Consider the following 12,917-nt stretch of genomic DNA (forward strand, 5'->3'; position numbering starts at 1 on the left):
AACAGGTCGTAAATTATTTCAGCTGTTCAGTAATTTGTTAAAAGTAACATCAACAACTTTTATGTTGTTATTATTGTTCTGGTTATCAATTATTCTGATTAGAATGTCCTACCTTTCGAGAGTAATACAAAAGCGTGTTACATATCAAAGCAATTCTAAAAATTTAAGTGATGACGTAAACAACTACGATCGTGGACAAAAATATTGAGACTAATGCAGTTTTTTACTAATTATCCAAATATGTACAAAAAAAAACAGTCAAATAGTCAATACTCTGCAGCTGGCAGGCTACAAAATCGCTACTTTGGCACACAAGTATGCCAGGCAGAGAGCGTTGAAAAGTTGCTAAGTCCACTCTGAACATTGACAAGTTCAAGATGTGTGAATCTAATATAGAATAAGCCTACGCAATTACTTGTGGTGGCAAACTTTGAAATTTGTTGTCTTGTCCCAACATATTGTGACCAGGATTGTAGATAAAAATGTTATGTACGCAATTAACACCTCAGAGTTATTCCCTAAAGAGACATCATCCTAATCAGGACAATTGGGAAGAAATCACAATTTGATATCTTCGAAGTGAAGTCGAAAATTTAAGTGGTGACGTAAATAACTAGATAAGAATTTTATGAACGGAATTATCGTTTATTGATTGCAGATTTGTCATCTATTTTCTTACTTTAAAGTCAACTTTGGTCTGTGTGTGACTTTTGGCATGCAAATCACATTTTAGAATAAATGAATATCGCAACACTTACACACCATCAGCCTTAAGTTCCAAACATTAAAGACAATTAATTCTAATATCACAACCAAATCTCGGTATAGGTTACGGCAAATAGCAAAGCATTACGGAGTTTCATACCGCGCAAGTCTGGGCACTAGCAAAGCGCTTGTAGGGACAAATTTTTATATCCCCCGCGGAGCGTAAGGCATTTGTTAAGAAAAACATGCAGTACGAAGATTCACTTTTTCCTTTGTATTTTTACTTTTTAAACTGGTGCGATATATTGATTTTACAATTATTTAAAGAAAGGTTACTCAGTGTTGACATAAGATTGTATATTATAAAGGTTCAAGACCTAAACTTGATTATTAATTTAATTGCTTCAAGTTGTGGGGTACACTCATCATGAAAAGTTGGCAGTCAAAAGAGAAAGACCTTATTTTGGTAGTTAGTTACATCACAAGTTTTAATATTGTCTTAAAAATATCACAGTGGTGATCAAAGAGGGATTGCTAGCATGTCATTCAAGATTTATATAGCTACTAGTACAACCAAAATAATGTAGCTGAATAAACACAGTAAAGAAAACAATGGGTTTTTTTCTAAACTAATAGTTTCATGCTCATTAAACAGATACCTAGCTAGCTATAATATTAAAAAACAATTCCAAAATTTCTTATTTTGTGTTTGCTAGAAACTTTGTTTAACTAACCAGGCCGGAGCTACCTACATTTTTTATAAGCCAAATTAAAAATTGTCAAAAAGCTGGCTGTATCTGTCTCGTTGTAGTTTTTGTTAGCTAGGGGTCACACTGGGCCACTCATATATATCGTAGCCTTATTCATAAAGTAATCAGATATATAGGTGGGTAAGTGCCCAGATGCTAAAAATGGGATCATAAAAACTCATTTCTAATATCACTCAACTTAACAGTGGAGTTCAAACACCAACTTAGCCTTAAAAATTGCTACGACTCAATTTTGCATAGGAATAATTTTAATCTGTAGCTAAAGTACAAAGTTTCGACCGCTGCAAAATATAAAATAAAATAACATACTGTGGTTAAAATAAACAAATTTAATGGAAAATAACTTTTTAAACAAATTTAGTGACTTTAACTGTTTTCGTCAAATATTTTCGGTTGCCAAATTTTTCTTATGTCAATGTACCAAAATTACTATAGCTATCACAAAATTGTAAAAGTAGACCTTGCCTAAATTTATTCTTGCATTTTACCAAAATTAAGAACACAGTAATACAGTGCAACATGCTATTATATATATCCCTTCCTAGCTAGTTATGTAATATTTATATACAATAATTTTTTAACGAAAAGTCAAAGCCAGTCATTATATCATTGAAGTGTGTATTTTATTTTTAGTCGATTTCATCTGTGCTCTTTTTTATATTAACTAGTTAGCTATACTTTGCAAATAAATCCTTTATTAAATGCTCTTCCACGTTAATCCATGTCAAACTTGCAGATCCATATATAGCTAGCTAGCTATAACTTACTGTAAAAAACTTCCTTTAAGTCTTTCTATAGCTAGCTGTAATTTTTATTTCTTCTTGCCAAAATGCAGTGATAATGATAGAATAGCGTTTCTTTTTAACCATTACTTTATTCCTCACAACACAAAATGTATGGTCTATGTAGCTTGCAACTTCAGGAAGCTAATCCCTAAAACAAACATCAACAATATGTCTTCTCTTGCCTCTCTATAAAAGTCAGTAATTTAAGTTTTCTTCGATTCCAACATCTTACCCATGTCAATATACCACAAAGAGGGTTAGCAACACCATTTAAGCGTGTTATTAAAAACAAAACGTCAGTTAAAGTAAAAAATTAGTTGAAGAAACATCAGGCAGGATTTTGCATTTCTGCCTCTTTTCGCAGCACTAACCAGAAATAGTTGTGAAAAACTGACCATGAAAATTATTTGGGCTATCAAGACAAATGAAAACAAGCCAAAAATTTGTCCCTACAAAGCGCTTCGCTAGCGCCCAGACCTGCGCGGTATGGTTTTTCCGTATGGTTTTTCCTTTGTTACGTCGTGTCACTCGTAAAGAGTGAGCCAATGACATAAATTTTTAGGATTTACGTACAGGGCACTTTGGTTACACTCATAAGCGCAAGAAATACACACATAAAATTTGGTACTTATTACAAAAATACCACTGGGTTTGTTTACAAAAGAGAACAGCCTCGATGTCGTTTGATGTTGCTCTTACAGGTAGCTTAGCTTAGATTTAGGATTGAACTAGCATTTATTACTTAATACTCAGTAAAATAGGTCAAGTTTGAATATTAAACTATTTCGCTATAACTAACTAGACTAAGTATGAAAGGACAAGTCTGAGCTTTTTAGCTGGGTTAAAAGTCAAAGCTTAAAGAGGAAAATTACATCACATTTTTTAAGATTATACTACACATATTTGAGAACACCTGCGGGAAAATTCATTGTTCATCAAGTTATGGCTAATATGGAAGATTTCTTCATGTGGATTACTTTTACATTAACAAAAATTAAAAATTTGAAGATAAACTTTTGTGATTTTGTCATTCATTAGTTTTCAAATTTCTCGCTGGAAATTTTTAAGGTTTAAAACCAATGTCCCACAATAACTTTTTCATCCTTATCCTAATGTTAATACATAATCTATGCAACAGCTTTTGCAGTAAAATTAAAACACATAAAGAAAAAAGGGTTGTTATTAAAATAATATAAATAAATTTCAAACCGATCAGTCCCTGCAGCCATTTTGGTGTCAGCGGTATGAGAAACTATGCTAAAACTATACTGAGTAAAAGTCGTATTACTTCAGTAAAAATTGAAATAATGACTTGAAACTTAGTATTACATGTTTTTAGACCAGTTTGATAAAATGAACCCAAAAAATTTTAATACTATCGTAGTTTTTGAGTTCCTGAATTTAGCCATTTTTGGAGACGCCGATAAACTTTTTCTAACAGCATATCAATTTTGACAAGCCATGTGTACAGAAAACATTCAAAGTGATTCTCAGAATTTAAAATAATTCAAACAGATAAAATGTGGTATAGGTTTAGGACCAAATACCTTATCTAGCTCAGAGAAAGTAGGAATGTGCTTCTAAAGCACAGTGCCAAATACATAATCTAAATTTTATGCCGTATAAATACAAAGTGGTTAGTAGGTTATTTTTTGTCCACCTGTATCTGCAACACGTTTACTTGCACTAATTGCTCAGCCTGGTGCCACTCACAATTTTTGAATATCCACAGGAACTTTTTATGCAAAATGAAAAGTGCTAAACTGTATTTGCTTTGCAGAAGTAACAATAGGCTTTATCTTTATCATAAGTTCTGTAAATGTTGGTTTATGAAAAATATATTATGCCTTTAATGCTATAAGCGCTCCACTGGATTTGTAACACATTACACTAAGTGTCCTCCGTGTGAAACAGTTTACGCTTACTAAGTCTTAACCTGGAGACAAATATTACTTCTGGCTATACTTTCCCAAATTTTGTTATTTCATAAAATAAACCTGAATATCTACCAAATTATTTATGAAGAATAGGTTCCCGTTCGATAAAAAAACCTGAGGATTTGCAGAAATTTATTTATGAAATATAGGTTTCAGTTTGTCGTGAAAACATGTTTACCAACATGCAATGCCTTGCATACCTATCTAGCTATATACTCAATTCTTGACTGTTCACTGTTATGGGAGGTCCAAATAACTAGCTAGCTATTTTTATTTAAAATGACAGAATGCCTTGAAAAATCTTTTGTGCAGCTAGCTACATAAAAATAATATATTTAGCTCTTGTACTTTATCACTTAATAATTTAATAACACATGTGCCCTGGAGTGCTGGCATGGTAATGGCTAGGTAGCTGAAATTCACAAAATAAATATTATCCAGATGTGACCATCCGTCATCATTGTTGTGTTCAGTAACAAGTAGCATTGCTTACAGAGAGTATCTATTCTTGATATAGCATCCCATATATATATATACATTCAGACATTATGGATAACTGAGACAATGTTACAGAGATAAATGAGACAACAAGCACTGATGTGAACAAAGATGGTGGACAACACAGTGAGACAAGATGGTAGACATGAAACATAAACAAACTTTTACAATCATAACATTCCCACACTATAATAAATTGTAATTTTTTTTTTTTTTTTTTTTTTTTTACATATATAATCTATTCAATCAGAGTTCAATCAGTCTTTTCGAAATCGCTCTGGTTTTCTAACTTGTCGACCACTTCGAGTTCTATATGGTTCGGTCATTGACACAGTATCTTTGAATTCCATTTTTTCGTTGTTTCTTCTCTCTTCTTTTCCGTTTTCTTCATCAAGTCGACCTTCGTTTTCTTCACCACGTTGGCATTCGTTTTCTTCACCATGTTGGCATTCTTGCATGGTGCCTGATTCTTTGTCGTCATGATTCTCATTGACCAATTTGAATTCAGATTTCGATGGAAGTAAATCACGACGGTTACGACGGATCGTTGTATCCTTGTCAGTTCGAAGTATATATGACCGTGGAGTTTTATGTGTCTGCATGACTTGGCAAAGATGATCCCAATTCTTTCCTTGATGAAATCTTACAGTTTGACCAATGTGCAATGCTGGTAAATCTCGAGCATGTTTGTCATATTGACTTTTTGTTGAATTCACAGTTGGAATCAATGTTTGTAGGTTCCGTTTCATGAGTGAGTAAGCAGCAGACGAGTTAGCACCATTGACTGAGGTACGCAATGCCAATAGCGCGAGGTGAGGATCAGAACCATCAGATTTGCATTTTCGAAATGTTCCTTTTATTGTTTGTATCGTCCTTTCCACCAGGCCGTTGCTTTGTGGGAACTTAGGGCTGGAAGTTGTATGCTTGAAATCCCATTGTCTTGCAAAACGTTTGAATTCGAATGACGAGTATTGTGGCCCATTATCGCTAACAACTTCGGCTGGAATTCCATGACGGGAAAATATGCCTTTCGTAAAATTGATGACGGTTGATGCTTTGCTATTAGGAAGTTGAACCACTTCAAAATATTTGCTAGTGTAATCTACGATGACAAGAAAGAGTTTATTAAAGAGAGTAAAGAGATCAGTACCCACCTTCACCCAGGCCTCACTAGGAACCTCATGCTGAATCAAAGTCTATTTGCATTGTTTATTTCGAAATATTTGGCATGTGTCACAACTACTAATCATGTCTTCTATTTCTTCATTAAGATGAGGCCAAAAGAGGGCTGTGCGTGCATTGATTTTTTTTCGCTCTATTCCAAGATGTCCAATGTAAAGAATGCGCTTCATTTCAGGTCTGAGTGAGAGAGGAATGACAATACGAGTTCCTTTCATTATGATACCATTGACAACACTAAGTTCATGGCGATGGTTGAAATATGGTTTGAGTTCATTCGTTACACATGACCGATTAGATGGCCAACCATTAAATATGGTCCGACAAAGTTCTTGCATTGTGTTGTCAGCAGATGTTTCCTCTTGAATGAGTTTTAATTTGTTGTCACTAATTGGTAGACTTGAGATAACAGAATCAACTTGAGCGATGATTTCATGTTCGCAAATCTCAGCAACTTGAATTTTCGATGGTGCACGACTAAGAGTGTGTGAAATTATTAATCTGTGAAATCGTAATTCTGCAGCTGCAACAAAAATCTTTGTATGCGAGGTGGTGCACTGTTAATGTTGTATTTGAAAATGCTTTTTAATGATCTATGATCGCTGTCAACTGAAAATGTTCGACCATACAAATATTCATGGAATGTAGTACATCCAAACACTATTGCAAGTGTTTCTCTTTCCAGTGTACTATAGTGTTGTTCGGCATTCGTGCATGATCGTGACTTGAATGCTATGGGTTGCCAACCATTGTGATGCTGCTGTTCAAGGGTTGCACCCAATCCATATTTTGAAGAATCGCATGTGATTTTTGTAGGCAGTTTAGGGTCAAAGAATTTCAAAGAAATGTCTCTGCTTATTAAAGATTTGATATTATTAAATTGCTCAAGGTGATGGCTTGTGAAGTCCCATACTGTTTCATTTTTTAAAAGGTCTTGTAACATTGAAGTTTCGTTTGATAAATTGGGGATGAATTTAGCAAGATAAGCGGTCATACCAAGAAAACGTTGTAGATCTCCTTTACATGTTGGTTGTAGAATGTCATTGATGGCTTTTACCTTTGCAGGGTCTGGAGAAACACCGCTTGTAGAGATTTTGTGACCAAGGAATGTAACAGATTCAGCACCAATGATACACTTTGACTTGTTCAGTTTAAGTCCAGAATTTCTCACTTTCTCTAAAACTCTACGATCACTAGTTGGCTTACCCATTCTGTTGGTTCTGTGATTGGCTCTATAATGTCCAAGTGTATCATACGATCGAGTTCTACTTTGAGTTCGTCTCTCAACGCGATTGGAATCTTCCTTGCTGCATGGACAGTCGGAGTAACGTGTTTATCAACAGTGATGTGATGTACTTTTGGCAACGTGCCAATTTCATCAAAGCAGTCGTCAAACATTTCTAAAATGCCATTGTCGGGAATATAAATTTCATGAATTCGTAGGATTAAATTCAATCTTTCACTTGCTTTAAGTCCAAGTATTGAAGCAGAGTCAGTGCCGACAATAATAAATAACAATGGGTAGACCCTATCAGCATATCGAACATTTAGTAGACATTGTCCTGTTACAGGAATTTCAGATCCATTATATGCTGTCAGCTTGATTGTCGATTCTTTCATTGTTGGGCGTTTCAACAGCTGTTTGTACGTTTTATCAGATATCACATTCACCTGAGCCCCAGTGTCAATTTTGATTGCATATTTGTGTTGTTAGCCAATAGGTCGATGCTCCATGTGTCTGTTGATATGGTGTTGACAATAAAGGCTTTTGAGTCTGGTTTGGCATCTATTGTGCTGATGTGGAATGAATCATCTTCATTGTTATCTTGATGTTGTTGTTGATCTATAATGTTAACAGACTTTGACAAGCAAACAAAAGCAAAATGGTTAAGTTTGTTGCACTTTTTACACCTTTGACCATATGCTGGACACGCCCCTTTTTTATGTTGTCTGCCACAGTATCGACAATTACGAATGAATTCGACCTTAGGATTGTCCCTTAACAACTGAGGTCTTACTTTCTGTATTACGTTTATATCAGACTGTTCTTGTTTCAGTTCTTTGACATGGATTTTGTTTGTTCAGCAGAGTTCCCTAGTTGCAAAGCCTTGTCTAGGTTTAGGTCAGGTTCTCTCAACATTCTCTCTCTTAGTCGATCATCACTTACACCTACAATTATAACATCTCTCATTAGGGATTCTCTTAAGTCATTAAATTCACAATCTTTTGAGAGTTTTTTGAGTTGTATAACAAATTCAGCAAATGATTGTCCTTCTTTCTGTTTGTATGTGAAGAACTTGTGTCTTAATAGAGTAATATTCCTTTTTGGCAAGAAGTATTCATTAAATTTATTTATAATTAGGTCAAAGTCCATAGCCTCTTCATCATCGTTAAATGAAAATGTGTTATAAATTTCTCTTCCTTGTGGACCTATGCATGTTAACAAAATACTTGACTTAACTTTCATTGACTTGCTATCCTTTTCTGTAGCCACTAGATAGAATTCCAGTTCTTGTTTCCATTTCTTCCAGTGTTCCCTCAAGTTCCCATCAAAGGTCATATGTTCAGGTGGAGTGAATTCCATATTTGTATAAGTTAGGTTGATCCCACTTCTGACACCATGTTGTGTTCAGTAACAAGTAGCATTGCTTACATAGAGTATCTATTCTTGATATAACATCCCATATATATATACATTCAGACATTATGGATAACTGAGACAATGTTACAGAGATGAATGAGACAACAAGCATTGATGTGAACAAAGATGGTAGACAACACAGTGAGACAAGATGGTAGACATAAAACATAAACAAACTTTTACAATCATAACAATCATCAGACATCGGAAAGGCGTTTCTGTTCTTTACTACATTGTGGGGTACCTCAATCCAATGAAAAAAATTACTTAAGAATTCCTCTTCTTTCCCTTGTACTACTCATGGCATTTCTTTGCATGTCTTTAGTTCCAACCCACGATCCCTTAGCTTCCAACCGCGTCTCGGTCACAAGTGTCAGCGCTAGCTAAAATGATGGACAACGTCGAGGAACCCTGGGTAACTTTGAAAATATGTGGTTCTGCCTTATGATTCTCGGATATTTGCTGCTGATATCAGCATATTATAGCCCTCGAGTTCCACACCTTATATATAGGAGTTAATTATCTTTAATAAATATTAATTCTAGTCAAATAAAAAGTAATAAAGCATTAATTTTAAAATGTTGCAAAGGGTTTTTTGCGATATATGGGCCATTCCAATTGGGTCAACAAACAAACAGCTTGCTTTTTTAGAGTTTGGTTATAATTTAAAGCTAGCTTTTACAAAAAAGTTGCAGTTAGCTCGTGTAATAAATTAATTCTCCCCCTCCCTTCCCCTTCCCTCTCCTCCACACTTTCCTTTTTATACTCGCACATAAAAAACATAGACAGTTGTAATTTTATTACATGGTTTGTATCGTAACCATAAATCGCTCTTTTACGCGCTAGTACTAGCTTTCCAAAACTCGTCTGTGACAATAATATGATTTGATCAGTGCCTTTCTTTTTTTCTTCCTGCGGTTCTCTTTTTTGTTTGTGATTTCTAATATTTTTAACTGTGTTTATAATGGACATATAATAAATAATGTTTTTAAATTTGGATATGTATTAACAAACAGCACTTCATAGGAAGAGCAGTTTATTTTTAACTGATATTTAGAACCTGTAAAAATATTATTGAAATAAATAATAAAACGCAGCAAAAAGTATAAATCTAACAAAGCCCTCATGCTTTTTATGTCTGTATTATCGCGGTACTCCTCGATACTAGCCCTTCACTGAACATCTGTTTTTTACCAGCCACATAAATACACTTGTCAATAATGATGTTTGCACTTTTAGCTCTGCTTCCTGCGCAGATACATCCCTTTCTAATAAAAATTAAAAAATTGTTTATGTGAAGTAAAAGTCGAGGCCTGAATTTCCTCTCGTAAATATAATCTCAAACGAATTTTTAATTCCCAAGTTCATCATAATTAAAAAAAAGTGTTATTATTACCTTGCACTGCAAACCCAACACCTGGCTTTTAAAGGTTAACGAATCTCATTAGAAATCAAATATTTTCTTAAAAACTTTACTTGATCTTAACATATAATTGTAGAACTGTGATGTGATCCAAAGGGTTGGATTTTCAACACCTCTCTCTCTTAAATCCTTTTCCCTTTTCTTCTACATTATACCACGTATATACCTTGAAGTGGAAATCAGTTAGTTCTAATAGTTTATATGGACTGTTTACTTGAAAGTCGGACTCTTTGCATCTGGCGTCGTTGAAATTACATTTATTTTCAATAGATGAAAGCTTGTGTTTCAAGAATCTACATTTCGTTGATTCAAGTTCAGTAAACCAGCCTAAATTATTGTATTTGGCTTCATAATCGATAAAATGCATACGGTTCGTCGCAAATTGAATCTATAAACATATCGCTTATTTTCTCATTACAGATACAAAATCACCATCACCAGAGAATGGGCATCGAATTATTTTCTTATCTTCACAGCTTTCTTCATCTTGAAGCTGATCTAACGTTTGATAAACCAAATTATGAACATTTTGAATTGTTCTCAGCCTTGATCCAAAATAAACGAAACTGATAACAACTCTGTCAGCGCCTCTCTTTTTCTTCTGCCTTTTTTTCCCGGATATTGTAGTGACTTTGAAGTTACTTAAAACGGTTTTCCAATTGTAACAGATCTGTCAGAAATGTTTATACGATGTCTGTTGAAAGGTAAACAACGTTAGCACGTACAAATATACCCGTTGCTTTCATCGCATAGATCTTAACCCTAAATATACTGGACCACCCTGCACCTCTTTTTTTTAATAGCTTTTAATGGAACGGCAAACTTTATGACTTCTCCTAAACTTTATTTAGGGTGATACACCCAAAAAAAATTCATTAAATTGCCACCTGTTGATATGACAGCCAATTGTTTTTCAAGTGGTTAAGTAAAAAAAAAAATCTACATATTTTATATCATTTTTTAGCATTTTTTATGCTGAATGTGATTGTGCATATTATCTTATATCATTTGGCCACCTGTTATATTTTTAACTGCAAATTCCATCATTTAATATTTCGAAAACATTTTTAATGTATATGATATTCATGTTGTTACATACCTGATAAACTTTCAGTAACAAAACTTTTTGATTTTCTGTATATGTGTTGTTCCCTCAATTCGTTCAGGTAGGTTTTGTAAAATCTGTTCTAACAATTCTTCAGTAATCTTAATGCACGTTTTGAAATCGTGTCATTAAATTCATCCATTTCGACATTTTCCTTCACCATAACGTTGCGGCCATACATTAAATGAAATGGCGTAATCGCATGTTCTAACCCATTTCACTCGTATAAATTAGAGTTCGACTATTTATTGAGGCCTCAACTTCGCATAGCACTGTCTCTAGTTCTTCAAATGTCAATAAAGCTTTACTCAATACCTTTTTCAATGTTATTTTAACAGATTTAACTAATGGTTCATAGAAACCACCCCACCAAGGAGCAGCTGGCAATATAGGTTTCTGCTCAATTCGTTGTCAAACCATAAAATGCTTTACTTCTTCAGATTGGAATGTTTTAAAATGATCATTTACGATGCGATCAGGTATTCCTCTTCTAGATGTGAATCGTTTAAATGCTTACAAAAACGCGAAGGTGTTTATATTGGGTGTCTATTTGAGGTGAATGGTCCCGGTTTATGCACAACTATGTATTAAGACGTAAACTTTGAAATAAGAGTCTTTAATTTAACGGTCCTGCAAAGTTAAGTAACTTGAAATGAATATGAATTACGAACTCTAAAATCCCGCAAATTAGGACTTGGAGAGGGAACCACTGTTCTTGCTTGATATCTTTTACACGTCATACATGCTCTTAAAATATTTTTCACTGTTTTTCGGCCTTTTTATTATCCAAACTTTGTTCGAATATATAATTCAACGATGATTCAACACCATCATGTAACTCACGTTCGTGTGAATCCAATGCAATGAATTTTGTGAAATAACTTGGTAATATCAATGGAGACTTCTCTTAGTAGTCCAACGATCCATTATTAAATCTTTCTTTCATTCGTAGCATACCACTTTATTCTTCGAATACATTAAATGAAGACTGTAACTTCACAAATCGCTTTATCCATCTATTGAGGTTTTCGTCAATAAAAACACCTAAGTACTTCACAACAGTACTAGGATGGAGTTTCTTACCATGCATTTTAAGCTTTACTTCAAAATCAAGATACTTATGTTTATGCCTAAAAATAATATATTCTGTTTTAGCAGAACTTAATGATATTTTATTTGCGTTTATCCAATCAGATGAAAACTTTATATTACTGTTACTTCTGTTATTGTTACTGATTTGAGGGACTTGTTGCAGTATAAAAGTTTAGTATCATCAGCAAAAAGGTTAACTGTTGAATATATTATGGAGTTATTTAAGTCATTAATATATATAACAAAAAATTAAGTGGCCCCAGGACCGAACCTAGGGGTGTCCCATGTAATACCAAGATTAGAGGTGACATTATTTATTGTAACAAACTGCTTAGTTTCGGTTAAAAAAGACTTAAACCACGATAGGCCAACACCACGGATGTCATAAAGTTCAAGTTTATATAATAAAATTGAGTGGCCTACTGTGTCGAACGCTTTCTCCAAATTGATAAAAATTCAACAAGCAAATTTGGCGGAGTCAAGAGCTTTATAAATAGCTTAAATACTATTGATTAAGGCATTCGTAGTGGAATGTTTTTTGCGAAAACCAAATTGAAGGGGGAAATTCTGTTGATATCACAAAAGTTGGTTAAACGTTTGTACATTAATTTTTGGTATATCTTATCAACATTGGACAAAAGAGAAATTGGACGATAATTCTCAACTTTAAGTGGAGAGGCTATTTTTAAAAATTGAAACTTGAGCCGTCTTCAGTCGGATAAACACCTGTTTTAAGTGACAAATTTATTAGTTGGGAAACTTGGATTTTTAACGAGCTGTAG

General features: G+C 34.0%; 2 protein-coding genes across 3 annotated transcripts in view; one reads left to right on the plus strand and one right to left on the minus strand.

The window, feature by feature from the left end:
- LOC130614650 (uncharacterized) overlaps positions 1–12,917 on the plus strand; it is a 50,528-nt gene that overhangs the window by 3,137 nt on the left and 34,474 nt on the right. The window lies entirely within an intron of this gene.
- Positions 7,928–8,434, minus strand: LOC130613381 (uncharacterized). The gene has a single exon (XM_057434736.1). It carries the CDS (start codon positions 8,432–8,434, stop codon positions 7,928–7,930), a length of 507 nt encoding a protein of 168 aa, XP_057290719.1.

This window comes from Hydractinia symbiolongicarpus, chromosome 11 (genome assembly GCF_029227915.1).
Source record: "Hydractinia symbiolongicarpus strain clone_291-10 chromosome 11, HSymV2.1, whole genome shotgun sequence".
NCBI classification, from domain to species: Eukaryota; Metazoa; Cnidaria; class Hydrozoa; order Anthoathecata; family Hydractiniidae; genus Hydractinia; species Hydractinia symbiolongicarpus.